The following is an 18,637-nucleotide window of genomic DNA, read 5'->3' on the forward strand; positions in this document are numbered from 1 at the left end:
ATATATTAATAAGATACAATTACAATAGTGTGTATACACTAATTTTATGCTATTAAAATAAAATTATAGAAATTGAGATGGCTCTCTTGGCAACAAGAATTAATGCTGGAAGTACTGACACAAGTTAAAATAATATTCAATTATATTTTTTAAACCTCTAAGCTTTGTAGCCAACTACTGTATCAAGCTACATCCGTGTTTCCACAACTGCAGCACACTGAAGGATTCCTGCTTAACACAAATCTCCAACTGCCAACAGGAAGGCTGCTAATATGAAAAGGAAACAATTATCAGGGAAAAGGTATGGACCTTGAAGTATTGGTATCAGATATAAGTTAGGCAAGAAAATAAGTTGAGGAAACAGTAAAAAAAGCCTTTTAAGTACTATATTTTTAAAAACAGAAAGTGACCTACTGCTGGCAGAGGAAAACTGTGAAGCTATAGAGAAACAACTAAATGAAAAGTCAGTCCTCTAGTTACAACGCACTAGTTGTGACAACCCTGCCTCCGAGGGATACAGAACAGAGGGAGCATGTAAAACAAATGAAACTGAATTCTACTTTTCTGATACCAGTCAAAATAAAAAAAACTTGTAAATGGAGTTACCTATTAGCACTATCATTTGCTGCTTGGATGCTGCTGTCTATTTGTAGGACTGTTTTATAATCAATGTATGCCTGTCGATACCGCTCCATAGACTCATTTGCCATTGCTCGTCGTAGAAGAGGCTTAAGGGAAAACGGCTGAAGCTCCAGAGCTCTGGAGAAAACAAAAGAAAAATGCAGGACTGAAACAGAGTAACTGAAGTAATATTAATAAAACTATTTTATTTATTTCATTGATTAAGGTATACACAACTAGATGTAACAACTGTGATTTCAGATGGGCGTTACAGTAACATAACCAAGGAAAATGAGACTAAGTGGTTTAGACATGCAGTTATGAATTTGTTAGTGCTTTTACTACAACTTACTTTACTCAAATGCCTATCTTCCACCTAGAAAACTGCTTCCATCACCAAGAAAAGATTAATGTAATGACAGCTGTTTAAGAACAAAAGCCATTTTTCTTAAGTCATGCCTAGATCTATGGGGATTTCAAGTATATGGTGCATTTGCCTACATGATTTTCAGTTCTTCCTTACACGGAAGTATGCATGTAAAAAACAGATTTAGTGAGACATGAATATACACCTGTCTTTTTTTGGCTTTTAGTTTTTTGCCTGTCTTTTGGCTGTTTGCTCTTCTGATTGTGTCTGCTCAACACTGAGCTCAAATGCTGACACTATGCAGTTAGAGTGCCTTTTCCAGCAATATGGAACAGCAGTCCACAAACCTTTATTTGTTAAAGACCATCTTTTATAAATCAATTATTCTTGCTAAAGAGAAATAAACTTTGAAATACTGAAATTACAATGAGTCTAGCCAATTAGATTTCATGGAATCATAAAGTAATTCAGGCTGAGAGGTCCCCAGTCCAACTTTCTGCTACAGCTAGGGTCAGCTCTGAGATCAGACAAGGTTACTCAGGGCTCTATCCAGTTGGGCCTTGAAGACCTCCAAGGGAATCACTGCACATCTCCGGGCAACCTGTTGCAATACTCTGGACTGGTCATCAGGAAAAGGTTTCTCCTAATACATAGTTCAAACCTTGTGTGGTTAAACTTTTGCCTGATGTCTCTCGTCCTCCCACAATGCACTGCCAGAAAGAGCCAGGATTCATCCTCTGGATAATCTCCTCATAGGTACTAGCAGGCTGCTCTTAGGACCCCTGCAAGCCATTCTCCTCTAAGCTGAAGAAACCCAGCTCCCTTGGACTCTCCTCTGCAGGCAACTGTTCCAGAGTTCACAACCACCTCAGTGACACTTTCACTGAACTCACTGCAGTTGACCACTGTCTTTCTTGTACTGGGGAAGCTGAAAACCAACATAGTTAACATAGATGTTGTCCAGCAACTGCCGAGTACAAGGGGATAATCATTCTCCCCAGTCCACTGGCTGTGCTCCTGTTCATAAGCCCAGGAGGCTGTTGGCCACCTTTCCTGTAAATTGGCTTTGCACCACTACTCTCCCCTAAAGCTAGAGAAACAGTGATTTCTAGAATAAACATTTCCATTTCAGAAATATTTCAACACTCCATTTATGTTGCTGAATGCATTTGAAAAACAGAACAGCGCACAACATTGTAATCCCTACAAAACCTCTGCAAAAATGCCTGACGTTCTGTAACTCAGATGAATATTAATGCAATTTCAGGTTCCTAACATCAAGAACGAAGAAAAAAACAGCCATAAATTCAGGGGAAGACAACATTGTTTGTCAAATAGCATCAGTGGGAATGGAAAGCTGCATTTCCAGGGCAGAATGCAAAGGTAATACAGCCAGAGACCAAACCACACCACAGTACTAAATAAATCAACATCAGTGCACAGAAGCCCTACTTCAGTCTCTGTAACAAGAATCAAAAGCACTCCAAATCAGAGTCTTGAGACAAAAGGAGATCCAACAGAGGGGGTTTTATACACTTCTAAGCCCTAAATAGCTGAAACAATACAAGACAAGTGTTAAATACTTATTTTTGTATCACGAATATAAGCACTACACCATTTTTTGCTTTGATTTCAAGTGACATTCATAAATCATCTTTTATGTTACGTTACCTACAGAAGATTTAATTGGCATTGTCAATTCATATGTGTTTGCAGTTTTGCAGTTCTGCTTCTCAGTCTCTAAATTATTTCTACCTCTGTTGTGTTAATTAAGCATCATGGGTCCTTGTGCATCCAGGAAATATGCATGACATTAAGGACACTATCATTAAGTATTAAGAAAGTAAGCTTCCAGTTGGTAGGAGTACAACCCCACACACCTTTGTATTACTGATTTCAATTGAAGTCTTACGTACTTCAAACATCCTGAATAGAAAAATGTGATGGCTGCTATGTACGCCACCTTGTTTCACCAGTCAGCTGTCTATGGTCCTGCATCTACTTTAACAGAATATTTTTAACAAGTCAATTTTTTCAGATGACATTTTTAGAGAACTTTTCTGTCAGGTAGAATATATACAGCAAGTCAAATACTTAGTTAATACAAAGGTACATGCGTATTTTCTTTTTAGTTTTGGGTGGGTATTTGTAATGGTTGGGTTATGCTGTAAAAAACCCCAACAGATTAATTAGTAAGATTTCTAACTTTCTTGGAATCCTTTGGTGAACCTTAAGACTCAATCTCACTAACCCCATTTATGAAAATATAAAAAAAGACATCTAGAAATACAGTAATAGTTTAGTGGGAGGAAGTGTTTGGAAGTTATTGAAGGCATCTGATCTTCTTGAACTCCTGTACCCTTAGAAGCCACAATAAGTAGAAAGGATTTTAGCTCAATTCCTGAACAGCTGTGATTACTGTTTACAACTATGACAAGTATACATTAAAAAAACAACAAACCAAAACAGCAAACCAAACACAGAGAACACACATATATATATACACTATACACATGCCTGAAAGCAATTTCCAACAGCTGGCTTAACAATGCTTTTACATGTAAGTTACTGCAGAGCATCACTGAAGTACATTACTTCCTTTATCACTGCCTTTATATTAAAAATTTTAATTCTGCTATGCATTTCTGTGTACACAAGAAGCCTAATGACTGCCCTCATAGAGTAAGAGTAAGTAAAAAGTTACTCCTTCCCCAAGTTCCATGTGATTGTTTACATAACTGACAAAGATACCTGTCATTTAGACAGGGAATCAGACTTCACTGAAGACTGTTCTAAGTCAAAGTGCGATAGCAATGCATCAGTTAAAATGTTAATCATCATCAGGAATGCTATTGCTCTACATGGCAGGTTGCAATTTACCTGTTACAATCCTGAATGCAGTCACTGCAGTTCCCTTCTTTGAGGTAACACGCTGCTCTGTTTGAGTACAAGATACTTAAATCATCTGGACTTTGCTCTCCTAAAAGAGGTTACAATTAAAATCAAAGACCTTTACTAAAATGACATTCAAGAATTAAAGACTTGCACACTCTAAGTTGCACTGCAGTGATGCAGTTTGCTGACAATGCAAAGCTCTAAGGAGCTTTCCTTTATCACATCACCTAGAATATCTAGTTATTCAAACAAATAAAACGCAAACAGCTCTGCCCCAAGAAAATTAAATATTATTTCACTCATCTTCCTGTATTTCTTGTGATGTGAACTGTCCTCTACTGAGATGACAAAGAATTTACTGCACAGTAACTCCTGCCAAAAATCCTGGAACAGACACGGTTACTTTAATTTCTAGTTCCTTTATATAATCTAAGCGATCCTAGATTTAAGTATAAGGTGTTACACTCACCTAGACCAATGACATATTCAATTGCTTCCGAGTATCTGAGCACAGCTTCTCCAAACTGTCCACTCTTAAATAACTCGTTTCCTTCACTTTTTAGTTTTGCTGCAGTAGGAGGAAGTGAAGTAGAACTGCCGCCACCAGCCGACTGCGACCCTGCTCCATTCGACCTGGAGACCTCAGCTTCAGAGCTTTCCCTCTTTTGATCACTGTGTAAATAGCCATTAACTTCACCTTCATGGTCTGACAAATGCTTTTGTCGTTCATTCTCTGATGTGCCTTTTTTTAACCCACTCTCGGTGGATTCCTTCTGCTTCTGCGTCTCTCTGTCGCCTGCCTTACTGCCTCCTCCTTTGCTATGAAACTTTCTCTGCGCGTTCCCCATCACTGCCTCCACCACTGCTGCCTCTCCTCTTACTGGCACACCAGTTTCTGCAAGGAAGTTAATGAGCTGAGTTAAGAGCTTGCATCATCAGAAGAAACTATTGTCCTGGCAAAAGAGGGGTGTACAGCCAAAGAACACAGTACCAAATTCTTCAAACAGCCTAATGTTATGAAGACTTATTTGCCTCAGAAAATGCTTCCAGGAACACAGAAAAATTCCTACTTACAAGCAACTTGCAATTATTACTGAGAAGGTGTTACTATGAAATCTTTTTTCTCCTTGCTGGGCATACTGTGAACCCCTGTCCTGTAGTGTCAGAATGGTACAGGGTTCACCTTGCAATTTACTCTTTAAATACTGGCTAGTTTAATACTGATACTTTGATTTTCCATGACCAAATCAAAATGCTTGCATGTTAAAATTAGAACACACAGCTAAGAAACCAGTAATGTTGCACACTTCAAAATTCTCAAATATAACAGAAGGGATAAAAGCTTATAAATCATTCTCAAAAAGGCTTCATTTAAACACGTCAAAAAGCCCTTTCTAGACACTTCTGATCTTTCAACTTTCACTATTATTACTAATTTAACTACAAAAAATCATACAATAAATAAACGTTAATGTTTAATACACTTATTTATTTATTCATTAGTCACCTGAATTTCTAACAGATTGCCACCACAATATTTAAATATAGATTTCTGCAGAAAGCCTGACTCTTGACACTACCAGTCACACAAAGGCAACTCTATGTTTTCGTACTATTAAGATGCTGGGTTTTCACCTTCCCTTAACCTGGCATATTCATCTGTCAAACAGAATTTTTTCATGCCTTCATATACTGGAGTGATACTTTCAATTGATGTAAACTTAACTTCTGAAGTTGATTGAATATGCATGAACTCCAGGCTGCTCCAGCTTACAGAAATTATCTTTTTAATGCACAAATTGAAATCAAACTGAACAGTATGGTAAAGCATAACATTTTTAAAAAGATTAAGATTCCCCAGTGCCTAACAGACAAAAGCTCCAACTGCCGCCTCCTTAGCTGTGATGTCTTTTTTGAAATGTGAATGTAAGTTCATACACCACAGTGGGAAAAATGATAGGATACATCTATTCTACCCACACAGGCATTTTTATAAAACTTAAAAGTAAACTATTTCTATTTGAGACATCAATCCATCCATTCATCCATCCAATCTGACAGTGCCAAATATGCAAAAGAGGTTTAAAGTCTATTTGGTAGGGAGGATGAGGGTAAAAGGCTAGCTGGGTATGTAAGTGAAGACAGTAGTAGTATAATAATGATTTCCTTCGAACACATGCTAAAAGACTTTCATTTTGCATCCACCAAAACAGAGATTACTCTGTATACCTTCTACTAAAAAAAAAGGGAAAAAGCTATTTTAAATGTCACAAGCAAACAGGTGACAGGACAATTTTTAGAAAACATGGCAGAACACTCTTGAAGAGCATTCCAGCTGCTAGAGACAAAGAAAAAGCAAGAAAGGCAGATAACGTGTGATGCGAATGTCATTAATGTCAACATCACTTCCTGAATACAGGAGAAAACTTCTTGAAGTGCAGAGAATCAATCCCAGATTAAACAGGAAACACTCACAGCATTTGGAGTCCCCCTGAAAACAGGAATACTCCTAATTAACTTATTTAGCTGTCAGGATATGCTAATTGCCTAAGTAATTCTGCACTGAGTAAACATGCTTCACAAAACTGTACTGATGGATTTCTCACATCTAATTCTCACTGTCTTTCAGTTTCAGTGTTTATAACATAAACGATATTCCAGTACTGGTCTCTACAGAGTAATGTATTCATGAAAGAGTATTCTGGGCTTTGCTTTAAAAAAAAAATAATAAAATCAGCACTTAGGAAATTTTCTTTTTAAAAGAAGTCTAGATATATTATAAATTCCAAAGAAAAGTTAAAGGTACTGAAACATATGGACAGGATTTTGACCAGAACAACAACAAAGACAACAAATACAAACTATAAAGAATTTTGTTACTATTAAAATAACAAACTTCAAATGGAAGGACTGTCATAAAACAAATGCTACTGAATACTCCAAAAGGAATATTTGAAGGTGTGGTTTTTTTAATGGATCATGCTGTCTTTCATTTAAAATTAATTTTCAGTACACTGAGTATTTATCTTCCAGAAGCATGGCACAAAGATGACAGCAGAATGAAAAGCAATATATCTAAGTTCAGTTCACAATGAATTCACCTATTACAAAGCCAGGACATATTTTCAAGTCTTATCAGCTCTGGACTAGATGAAGGTAACTAGAACGGTCCAAATCTCCACAGATTAATTTTTAATAATGTTAAATATTTTTTTTCCACACACGGTCAGCAAACATCAGTTTTGTATTATGTGTTCTTGGTTTAGCCGATCCAAGATGGTACCTGGATTGTTCTCAGCCAGAACGTGTAACAAATAGACTTCTCAAATAACTGATCTCTGCAGTCTTTGTTTATAAAGAAGAAAAAAAAGATTTACTGATCAGCATTTATACTGACACTGTAATTGAGGGATTTTTCTTAACTTCACCATTACAAGTGCATATCTAAAGTGAATTTTCAATGCTGTTTATTTTAACATGATCTAAATTTTCATACTGATAGCTTGCAACAGCCTAAAAGCCACAGTAGGTTGGGCCCCATTGTGCTACATGTTAGACAATTATAAATTAGTTCCTTCTTCAAAGAGTTTACAATTCTAAAAATTCAAAAATAGCAAATGAACAAGCTCACTGGAAAGATCAAGGAGTATAGAATAACTACTGTATCGAGTGACTAGCTGGCCAAATGTGCTCATACAAGACCAGCTTCTAACCATAAGGAGAACTGACACAATCCATTATTCAAGGCTAGGATGGCAAAGAAGCTTCCTATTCCAGTAAAATTCTAGTCACAGAGATTACTAAAAATTAAGATTTGAATAGTATAAATTCATACACGGCACAAAGGCCAAGTGAACAAGGATACAGAGCAGCCGGTAAGCATTAAACAACAGGTAACATCTCTATCTCAGACCCACAGTGGTAGGGGAGAGCAGAAAGCAATACCAGGAATGCTGAAAATACAACAGCAAGCACAACCGATGGCTTGAGTAGGAAAGAACTCTAATTGTTTCCTACCCAATAGGCTTTGCTTCTCAACAAATCAAACACTTCAAAATGCAAATCTAAGACCTTACTCACTGTTCTCTGTCAAAAGCCGTGAAATATTAACACATATGTTGAAGAATTATCTGTAAAATCAAATAAATGTTTCATTATTCCACATGGAATAATTCAGGAAAAAGTAAAAATGTAAAGACAAAGAATCCAGTTTTATCTGAAGATGTCTGTTTCATAAAACACGTTTAGAAAATCAACAAGAGAAATTCAGTGTGTTATCAACCCATATGTGTTTTGGAAAGCTGTAAATCGGTGATTATGATGACAGCTCTATTTATTTAGGGGCAGAAAGCCCATTACTTCAAAGAAACCACAATACATGGTCAAGACCAGTTGAGAACACAGTATATAATTCATCAAGAATGCTTAGAGTTTTTATACTTATTCAGCTCCTAACAACATTCCCATAAAAAGACTATCTAATGAAAGAAAACTAAGTCACAAGACAGTGGATTGATAGAAGGAAAAACTCTAAGAACAGTTCCAAATCATGGTACTGTTGTGTTCAATGCCAAAGACTTTAATTTGGTGCTATCAAGTAGAAAACAGATTGGAAAAGAAAAATCACAAAACAATTCTCTGTAGCCAACTGCTGTGGCACCAAGTAAATTTAATACACACTGGCAGTGAAACCAGAAGCCAGGTGAAGGATTTAACACAAAGGAAAAAGGCGTTCTGACGCTTCAATGCCAAGTCTCAGTGTACCAAATCAGCAATCTCACGGTGCACAAAACAGGAGGACACGTAAAAAATTTTTTTTAAAAAAAAATTATAACCTGAACTGGGAAAAAGGTCTTACCCAGAAGAAGAATATTCTGTTCACCTCTGAAGTGTAACAAATAAACAATACACAAAGAAAACACTCTTTAGGCAACATCTTTTCCCATTGTCAACTTACAAAACAGAATTTTGTCTGTTATGAGGTTTCTTGTATGTGCTTGAAAGTGTATCTTTTAAAGAGAGATCTGTTGTCAACTTTAGCGGTAACAGGTTGAAAATCATTTTAAAGCACACTTAGGCGTTATTTGTTTAAATCCACTCTCCTTTTTATGAATAAATATTTGCTAAATTTCAGAACTGTTTACTACAGTATTTTTTTAAATTATTGTAACAGATCAAGTAAATACTGCACAATTTAGCAGATTTTTATGAATTAAAAGGGGCTTTTACAATATATTTATCTTTAAACCATATTTATCACTTGAGATTGTAAATTCTATACACATGTCGAAACATCAGATGCTTTGTCAAGCACATACAATTTTGGTTTTTACAGTGCCTGAATTATTAATTTTTACAGTCTCTAGAACAAGCAATTTTCCATCTCCATTGTACAAAAAGGATTTTATTTACTTTAATTTTCAGTTACATAGAAAATGAGGAGAGACTACAGTTTATTTAGACTGTTTTGTTCAAAGCTGAGACATCAACTCTCCAGAGCTAAAGAAAAAAAAAAATTTTGTTGGTTTTCTTCCAATCTCTAAATGATAAGTTTGGTAGGAATGCATGAGGCTTACCAACTAGGATGTGAAATAAATGTCACTAGTACATGACAGGACTAGGACTACATGGAATATATGACTAGATGTATAGAGAATATATATAAAGATGCTTAATCTACTTATTGCTGTTAGGTTCACAGAACATCGCAAATTTATTCAACAACTGCAATTACTTTGTATTTGTTTCCAGTTATACTTGAAAGTAATCTATGAAGATGCTTGCCTCCTAAATCTCAAAAATGCTATGTATATCACATGAACACATGTGACATTGATGTCAGTTGACAATCTTCCCTATGTTTAAAAGCCTAACCTTTCATCAACAGAATGGGAGCCTTCCTATGGAGCTAGAAGGCACTTAGTCATCTGAATGCTCCCAATGGAAAGCAACTCCAAATTAACTCATATTTAAGGCTAGGGGCATGACCCATCCTTTCTTCTACGGTTTTAGCTGAGGAGAGCTCGTGGATTATCTACCAATTTTGAAAAATGTAGCATACAAGTAACACATTATTAACACACACGTACAGTCTAATATTCACACTTAAGATGGAAAACCCACAGACTGATTTAATGTCAAGATAAAGAACTACATAGGCCACCGAAAACACAAAAGTCACAGCTGTCACACCACATTACCTTAAAGAACAAACAGAAAGCAGCAAGGGTGGAAATCAACCTAGGGACGTTAGTTACTCTTGTTGCATGTTCAGACATGCAGCTGAATCTAAAAGCAACCTGCCAGTGCAAGCCTCAACAGCCCCCTGCTGCCTCGCTTCCTCCTGCAAGTCATGTATTCTGATTATGCCAGTAGCTCATCCCAGCAGCTTTGCAGTGAGTCACACGCTACACCAGAAATGGGAGCTGCACTTCAACTGCTTGTAAACTACATACAGTACAAGAATTACACATTGTTTACCTCCAATACATACTTTTGGAGCACACAGATGATCTCTTACATTAAAAACAAAAAGAGATTGATAGTTTTCAAAACAAACAACAACAAAATCAAAATTACATGCCACTTGATCATTTTTGCACCCTTTGATCCTATCAAGGCAGGAAAATGCAGAAGAAAAATGAGATGGTGGGAAGGCTGGAGAGCTGTGCAAGAGAAAGGGCTAAGGAATCCAAAATGTTCTCTTAATGCCAGAAGAAATTCCCAGCTGGGTCCACATCAAAAGGATAGGTAGAAAATTACACAGGACACAGACAAGTAGGCAATTTATAGCAACATTTTCCATGTGCCTCTGTTATAACCTTTCTAGAAATAATTCCAAAGATGTGTAATAAAACTGAACTCTAGATGTCATATTCTGGTCTACTTCAAGTAGTGAATGTAATTTTAATTTTCAAACAGGCAAAATTCTTCGCAAGCAAATATGGATGAATTGTGCAAATAAATATTGCAATATCAAAAGCAGTATTTTTTTCCCCTCAGGTTAAAATTAAATCAGAAATTACATGACATTACCTTTATCTCCACTGCTTCTTTCACATTCTTCTGTGTTTTCCCCTCCTTTTTCATCACCTTCTGAATCCTCTATATCTTGAATAAGTATTCTTTTTCCTTTGCCATGAGTCTCAGACGCAGGCTTTAAGCTTTTCAGTTTCTTTTCAATCTCGAGCAGATTTTTCTGCAAGGGAAAACCCAGCAATAACAGAAGCCTTTTTTTATAGGTATACAAATTGTAATTTATATACAGAAAATACATTCTCTTAAATAATCCATGTAATATCCTGAGGAACTATTGAGATAAATGTTACCAATATAAAACCAGAGAAAATAAATGTGATTCTTCCAAAAGTCAGTACCAAAACCAAGATCAACACTCTATTTCTGTCTCAGAAACTCAGAGGACATCACACAAACGAATAAATACTTTTCTTGATCAAACTGCTTATTAAGCAAAAAGCATTTTAAAAGAAAAAAAGTAGATTGTACTATTGGGATTATCTGGCACGGCCTACTCAGAAGAGCCGCCACGGGAAACAAGGCTTCTTTCCAGAATCTCCAAAAAAGCCTAAAATCTGTTTATGAAAATTTATGCTATGGATATCTGATGGAGGAGTGTAACTGATAGAACTAGAACTAAGAGACAACAATTTCTCTAGCAGTATAGCAGAAGGATGCTGTTGAATAATGAAAAGGTTTGCTCTTCTTGCAAGAACTGCAAATCAGATGATCAAACAGCCTCAAATTCCATACACATTTTTTGATTACTCAATAAAAAAATACTCCAACTGCATTTTATACTTTCAGAGCAGAGTAAGACACACCCCACATTATGCACTATGCTGAATTTAACTCAATGCAGTAGTACAAGGAAGTGCCATTTCAGTACTCACTTCCTCAAGAAAAAAAACAAAACAAGGACAGGAACAAGCAACAATTCACGTGGACAAAGTACCTTGAAGAATTACAGTTACTGACAAGCAATTTACCTTTATATTAGTGGCTCTGCACATGAACGTTCACTCCATATGTTTTCCATACGTTCCTATTTCACCCAAGAAGGTTTTGAGGATCCTCTAAGCAAAGAGCAACTCAAAAAATATACTGCCAAGGGCTTGTGACTTCCAGATGTCTCAGCCAAGGCATAATGGCTGGCACAGATACGGACAAAGCACAGACATCTGCTCTCAGCTACAGAAGCATCCCTCAGCAAAGCTACCAATGTATTTAGATCTCGGGAAGAATTTACGCAGAATGAGTATCTTACGTTTGGTACTGTAAGAAGTCTCAGCACAGCCTATCTGGTCATCTTTTCACCAAGACTGTTGTGGAGTTTGTCAACACAGACTCACAAACTATTTAGTAGTTCTGTCTGGTAAACACAAAAAAACCCCAAAAACCAAAAGCTCTTTTAGAACTCAAATCAAGAGAGAGGTGTTTAAAAAGAAGGTGGTGTGGGGGGAAGGCAGGCAGGTCGATTCCTTGGATAATGTGAAACCTGGGAACTATTCTGGACAGGAATTGAGCTCCAAGAACACCCTGAAAGGGATGAATGTTCATGTAGCGAATTTGACTTAACAGGCTTGGACCTCTCTCACTGGTGCAAGCAATAGCAGTGCTCAAATAACTCTACAGAAAGAAGTAGCAATCAAGCAAGCTGCTAGCAGCTCAGAATGTGCCAACAAGAGCTGAAGAGAATTCAGGTGATGAGGCAATTGCACAGCATCCAGAAGTCATATTAAAAAAAAATTGGAGGGTTATGATGGACTACTAATTAACAAAGAGCAATTTAGTATAGAACTGCCTAGTACTGTAGACTCTCAGGACATGTAGAGACCAAATGCAAGGACTGGTTTCTAAGCCACAAAACACCCCTAAAGAAGATACCAATGAATTTAGGACACTAACCAATCCTCTCCTAAATAGCTTAAGTAATAGTAGTACAAGGACCACATTCTGACCTTAAGTTTCCAAAGAAAGCACCCAGCTTTCTTAGATCCAAAATTTGCTAAGAAGGGTCCAGATTCATTAGAAGGTATGAAACGTTTCTCATTCTAGCCTGGAGGTGAGAAATTATTTCTAACATCACACTGAGGTGAGGATAGATCCCAAGTCCTCTCCTTTTGGGTTAACTTCACCACAACAATAAAACCTTGGCATCTCTTTTGAATTTTTCTTGTAAATAGTGCATCAAACTTAAATACACCTATCCCCAATGGATCTTTTGAGAAAAAATCCTGAGTAACTTTGATCAGCTGACGCTAGCTAGTAAGTGTAAGCAGGTTCAGCAGCAAAATTTTATTTAGACACCTACATTATGTTAACAGAGAAGACTTGAGTGCCTACAAGTTCTCTCAATTAAATAACAAACAGAAGATCTGGTCACATTAAATACCTAATTTCCACCACAGTCATGCACCTACGTGGTCTTGGGAAACTGATCATTGGCATAGTAGATTGACTGTGTCCTCAAAACTCATATTCAAATCAAACAATATAAACTGTACTCACTTTATGCTACACAACTGCATACAACCTCTTTATAGTCATATTCGACTGATTTATCTTTACCTTAGCTGCAGCATTTTCTGGTTCAACACATAATACTTTGGTCAGATCCTCCATAGCTGTCTGGTAATTCTGCAGCTGATTGTGTACTGTGGCACGGCGCATTAAAGCTACAAAGGAGGAAGAAAGTGTATTATTTCTGTATTAAAAGCATAAAGTGGATAAAAAGACACTATTTTTTCTAGCTATATTAAGTGCAAAATAGGTTTTTAAAATTCTGCATTTATTTCATAATGACTGTACTAGTAGTAACTATTCTCTTCATCATTTTTAACAATGCAATTTCACATGACACTCTTTAAGACAGTGATCATGAATTGTGAAACATCTTTTCATCCTGTTCCAATTCTTCCCCTCCTCCCATGCAAATACAGTTAGCTACATTCAAGCTCTTGCCTTCAGAAAGGATTAAATCAGCAACTTCCATTGTTTTCATATCACTTTTAAGGCAATTAACACTTCAGTGTGGGTATTACGGAAACAATGCATTGCATGAATACAAGAGGGCTTACAGTCATCACATGAACAACTAGAGTTAGCCCCATGCTACCACATAAGGATACCCATTACAGACAACAGGACAAACTGCGTAAAACTTCCCTGATCCCAAAAATACTTTTAAAGTTAGTTTGGGGAGCTACTCTGTTCCCTTATTTGTGTTTGGACTTGATCTAAAGCTCAGTTTAGTCAACTAACAACATGAATAGGTACGTACTATTTAATTTGCTAGAAATAAAATAATACATAGAAGGGCAAGTTTGTATTCTACTTTACCTTTTACATTGCCAGGTTCCATGTCTAGTACCTTCTCACAATCCTGCAAAGCACTGTCCCAGTCCTGAAGTTTGATTTCTGCTTGAGCTTTGTTATTATATGCAGCTGCAGTGGGTATTACTGATATACTCCTGAAAAAAGGGAATATTGACCAAGGTAGGCTCGTAGTTAGAAAACCTGAATGTAGAAACACTTCATTATTGGAAGCTGAAAACAGCATTACAACAATATGAATACTGATAGTATAACCACAATAGTGGTTGGAAACTTGTTCCTGCGAGACCAGAGGCAACCATCCACCAAGCAGATTTACCATCTTCAGAGGTCTGTTGCTGGCTCAGATCTGAGATGTTGCAGTGAAGATGTGATTGACTCATCTGTTACTTGAACTATGACCTCTTGCTGCCATTCACATAGACTCAAATGAAACTGCCAAATGAAACCTTTGAGAGTATCAAGAGTAACTACAGAGCTCTGAAGGTTATGCTAAAGAGTACAGGAGGCTACACGAGCTTCTCCTTGATCTTGCTTATAAAACAGAAAGACTCAGGTAGCAGTGGGTGAACTGTCCAGGTCAGTGTCTGGCTGGGTAGCTGGTACTGTAGGTAGGGCTTTAGCTTCTATAACAACAGGATCATCTCTGAGGAATAAGGACAACTGGGATGCATATGACAAAGTGGTGCAAGAGAATCTTTGCTAACACCCTTGCTAATCTAGCAAGAAGAACTCTAAACTGTGTTCACTGGGAAGAGAGGGCAATATGGAAGTGCCAGGGGGACAGCACACTGGAAGAGACTCACACTTCCCTTCTGAAAAAAGCACAGCTGGAGGACAATCTCAAGGGCTCGTACACAAATGCACAAAGCATGGGAAACAGAAGAATAAAAGGTCTACGCAGCTATGATCTCAGTGGGATAACAGAGATATAGCAGGACAACACGTGTGGCTGGAGAGCTGTGATAGATGCATGCAGGCCCTTTAGAAAGACTAGGAAGGTGAGGAGGAGGAGATGCCTTCTAGTCTATGCAGCTATTAAATGTGTTAAGGTTTGTCTTGGAACAGGCAAGAGAGTGACAAGCCAGTCAAGAGAGCTGGTGGGTAAGGGTAAGAGTAAGAGGTCAGACTGACAAGACGGTATCATGGTAAGCATCTGTTTCAGGCTGCTTCATGAAGAGTAAGCAGAATTCTTCTTCAGGCAGCCAGAGAAATCCTCATACTTACAGGCTTTGGTTCCCATGGGGGATCTGAACTACCCTGGTATCTTCTAGAAGCGCAAAATGACAAGGCACCAGAATTCTATGACATTTCTGGAGCAGATTGAGGGCAACAAGTTGATGAGGGGGAATGCTCTGCTGGAATTATTATTCACAATCAAGCACTAGTTGTGAATGCAAAAGTTGATGACAGCCTTGGCTGCAGCAACCATGAGATTGTAGAGTTTAAGATTCTGAGAGAAATAAGCAAAATGAACACTAGAAATGGACACTAGCCCTGGACTTCAGAAGGCAAGATTTTGGCCTGTTGAGGAATCTGCTTGGCAGGATTACAGGAAGAATGCCCAGTAGGGCAAAGAGTGCCAAGAGCTGATCTAAGGACAGCTGCCTCAAAGCACAAGAATGATCCTTTCCAAAGTACAGGAAGTCAAGCAAGCACAGAACAAGGGATGACCAGAGAACTCTTGACAGGTGGCAGTGGTTATAGGCTACCCAGAAGGAATGTAGAGACACTGGCTAAGTGCAAGTGATGGAATTAAGAAAGCAAAAGCTCAGCTGAGGTTGAAACTAGAAAAGGGACACAAAAAGCAACAAGAAACATTTTTGGCTGGTTCCCCCCCACCCCACCCCCCCATCTATCAGCAGCAAAACAAAGATTAAGGAAACTGTGGGACCACTGGTCAATGCAGCAGAGGAACTAGAGAGAAAGGACATGGAAAAGTTTGAGTTTTTTCCAGTTTCTTTGCCTCATCTTCATTGGTAAGGTTTGCTGTCAGGCTTCATCGAGTCTAGGGGCAGATTCTGTAGGAGGGAAGCAGTACCCATAACACTGGAAGATAAAGTTAGGAAACAATACATTGGATATACATGAGTTCCGAATGGGGTGTTCGGAAAACTGGCCAACATTACTACAAGACTGCTCTATATCATCTTCGAAAAGTCATGGTGATTGGGAGAGGTTCCTGGTGACTGGTAAAGGCAAATGTCACATGTATCTTCAAGAACAGCAAGGTGAAGGACCTGGTGAACTACAGGCTGGTCAATCTAACCTCAGTTCTCAGAAAGATTACAAAGTAAGCCTTCCTGAATTCCTGTCCAGGCATATAAAGGATAAAAAGGTGACTGGCAACAGATAGCATAGATTTTACCAAGGGCAAACTACGCCAAGACCTGCCTGATAGCTTGCTTTGCTTACTGGCTCAGTGAAGGAAGGAAGAACAGAGGATGTTGCTTACCTTGACTGTAACAAAGCCTCTGACATGATGTCCCACAGTATTCTTCCAGCCAAACAGGTAAAACATGGACTAGATAGGTTGACAGTAAGGCAGACAGAAAACTAACTAGGCTGCTGGGCTCAAATAACTGAGCCACATAAAGTCCAACCGGTGTCCAGTTACTAATGGCCTGCATTTGGGATCAATATTTTTAAACATCTTTATCAGGGGGTATAAGACGGAATAGAAGACACCCCCCAGAAAGTTTGTCAATGATACAAAGCTGAGGAGAAACAGTCAATAATACACTGGACAGCAGAAGTCCAGTCAAAAGGACCTTAACAGGCCAGAGGAATGGGCTGGCAGACTTCTCAGGAAGTTCAAAAAAGGCAAGTACAAACCCCTGCTCCTGAAACAGAGTAACTCCAGCAACAGTACAGGCTGGGTGCCAACTAGCTAGAAAGCAGCTTTGCAGGAAAGGACCTGAGGGCTCTGGTGGACAACAAAATGAACAGGAGTTAACAGTGTGCTCTCAAGGCAAAGGTGACATACTGCATGCTGGGCCATATTATCAAGACTGTAGCCAAGTCAGCAGAAGTGATTCTTCCCGTCTCTTCAGCACCTATGAGAGGCAAGTGGAATGCCTGCGTGCAGTCTGGGGCTCTGCTGTACACAAAAGGCACGAACAGACTGCAGTGAGTCCTGCATGCCACCGGGATACGTAGGGGACTGCAGTACATGCAATACTTACGAGGAGAGTCTAAGGTAACTAGGTTTGTTCAGCCAGAGTGAAGGGTCAGGGGAGGTCTTGTAGCTGTTTTCAATTACTTAATGGGAAGGTATCAAGAAGACAGAGCCACATACCCTTCTCAGAAGTGCACACTGATAGGACAGAAGGCAAGAGACACAACTTGCAAAAAGGGAATTTCTGATGACATCTTAGGAAAATTTACTGGAGGAGTAGGTAGATACTGCAACAGGCTACCCAGAGAGGTTCTGATATCTCCAAGGATGGAGATATTAAAAACTTAATTGAACAAAGCCCTGAGTGAGTAACCTAATCTAACTTGGCCCTACTTTGATAGGCAATTTGCCCAAAATATCATTCCCTTGCAACCTAAACTATCGTATGATTCTGCAGTGTAAATGAAATTAGTAAGCACAGTGATTTCACTAGAGGTACGCAGAAAAACAGGCAAGACCCATTTATTTTACAATCACATCAGTACAATAGAATTATGTCAGAGCATGGCCTCTGCAAAAGTTTTGACTCTCTTTAGAAAGAAGAGAGGTTTGGTTTTTTGTAAAATGGAAAGTATTCTCTACGTTCACCTTAGAACAGGAGGCCTCATCACAAGACAGTGAATAACTGTACCCTGTGGTTCTTTTTATACAGAACTCTAGTCTTTTTCTATTTTAGCCACATACAAATAACCCCTTCAGAATATTACCAATTCACTCCAATATATGTTTTATTTAAAAATTTCTAAATGTAAGAAAATAGGAATTCTTAATGGTATTATAAAAGTGCCCAGCTAGAACAGCATGCAATGTCAGTATCATATGTTTCAGAAGGTGTACTACAATGCCTCACGGGGGTCAAATAAGAAAAGACTCTCCATTAGGAAAGATTCTGCCCATCCTTACTAATTAATACCTTATTTATGCCCCCAAAGCAGAGATTTTTACTTATTTTTATAGTATGGATTTCCATTTTATTTATTGTATATGAAATACAGCAATGGATGTTTTTTACATTCACGTCCACGTATTAAAAAAACCAAGAAAGATGTTAAGGCTGCAATTCAAGAAAAATAAACCCAAAACACCACTACCACAAATGCCTCAGTTTAAACAGCCTGTGCACTATGCATACATTTGTGCACGTACACACATGAACAATCTCCAGGTAAATTTTCATAAGCTGTTCTACAAAACCCTGCCTTGTTCAAGGACAGTGCTTTAGG

At 38.0% G+C, this 18,637-nt stretch overlaps 1 protein-coding gene across 4 annotated transcripts in view; it reads right to left on the reverse strand.

Annotated features, from left to right (window-relative positions):
• The window catches only part of SPAG1 (sperm associated antigen 1), a 45,157-nt gene that overhangs the window by 14,911 nt on the left and 11,609 nt on the right, over positions 1 to 18,637 (reverse strand). For all 4 annotated transcript variants that reach the window (XM_055703982.1, XM_027814161.2, XM_027814162.2 and 1 more), the window contains 6 exons: positions 14,243 to 14,373; positions 13,472 to 13,578; positions 10,919 to 11,081; positions 4,353 to 4,778; positions 3,869 to 3,968; positions 607 to 759 (listed from right to left, as the gene is read on the reverse strand). In XM_055703982.1, the coding sequence (XP_055559957.1) occupies positions 607 to 759; positions 3,869 to 3,968; positions 4,353 to 4,778; positions 10,919 to 11,081; positions 13,472 to 13,578; positions 14,243 to 14,373 (1,080 nt within the window). The remainder of the gene's footprint in view (positions 1 to 606; positions 760 to 3,868; positions 3,969 to 4,352; positions 4,779 to 10,918; positions 11,082 to 13,471; positions 13,579 to 14,242; positions 14,374 to 18,637) is intronic.

The sequence above is a fragment of the Falco cherrug genome, chromosome 3, assembly GCF_023634085.1.
Source record: "Falco cherrug isolate bFalChe1 chromosome 3, bFalChe1.pri, whole genome shotgun sequence".
Lineage (NCBI taxonomy): Eukaryota > Metazoa > Chordata > Aves > Falconiformes > Falconidae > Falco > Falco cherrug.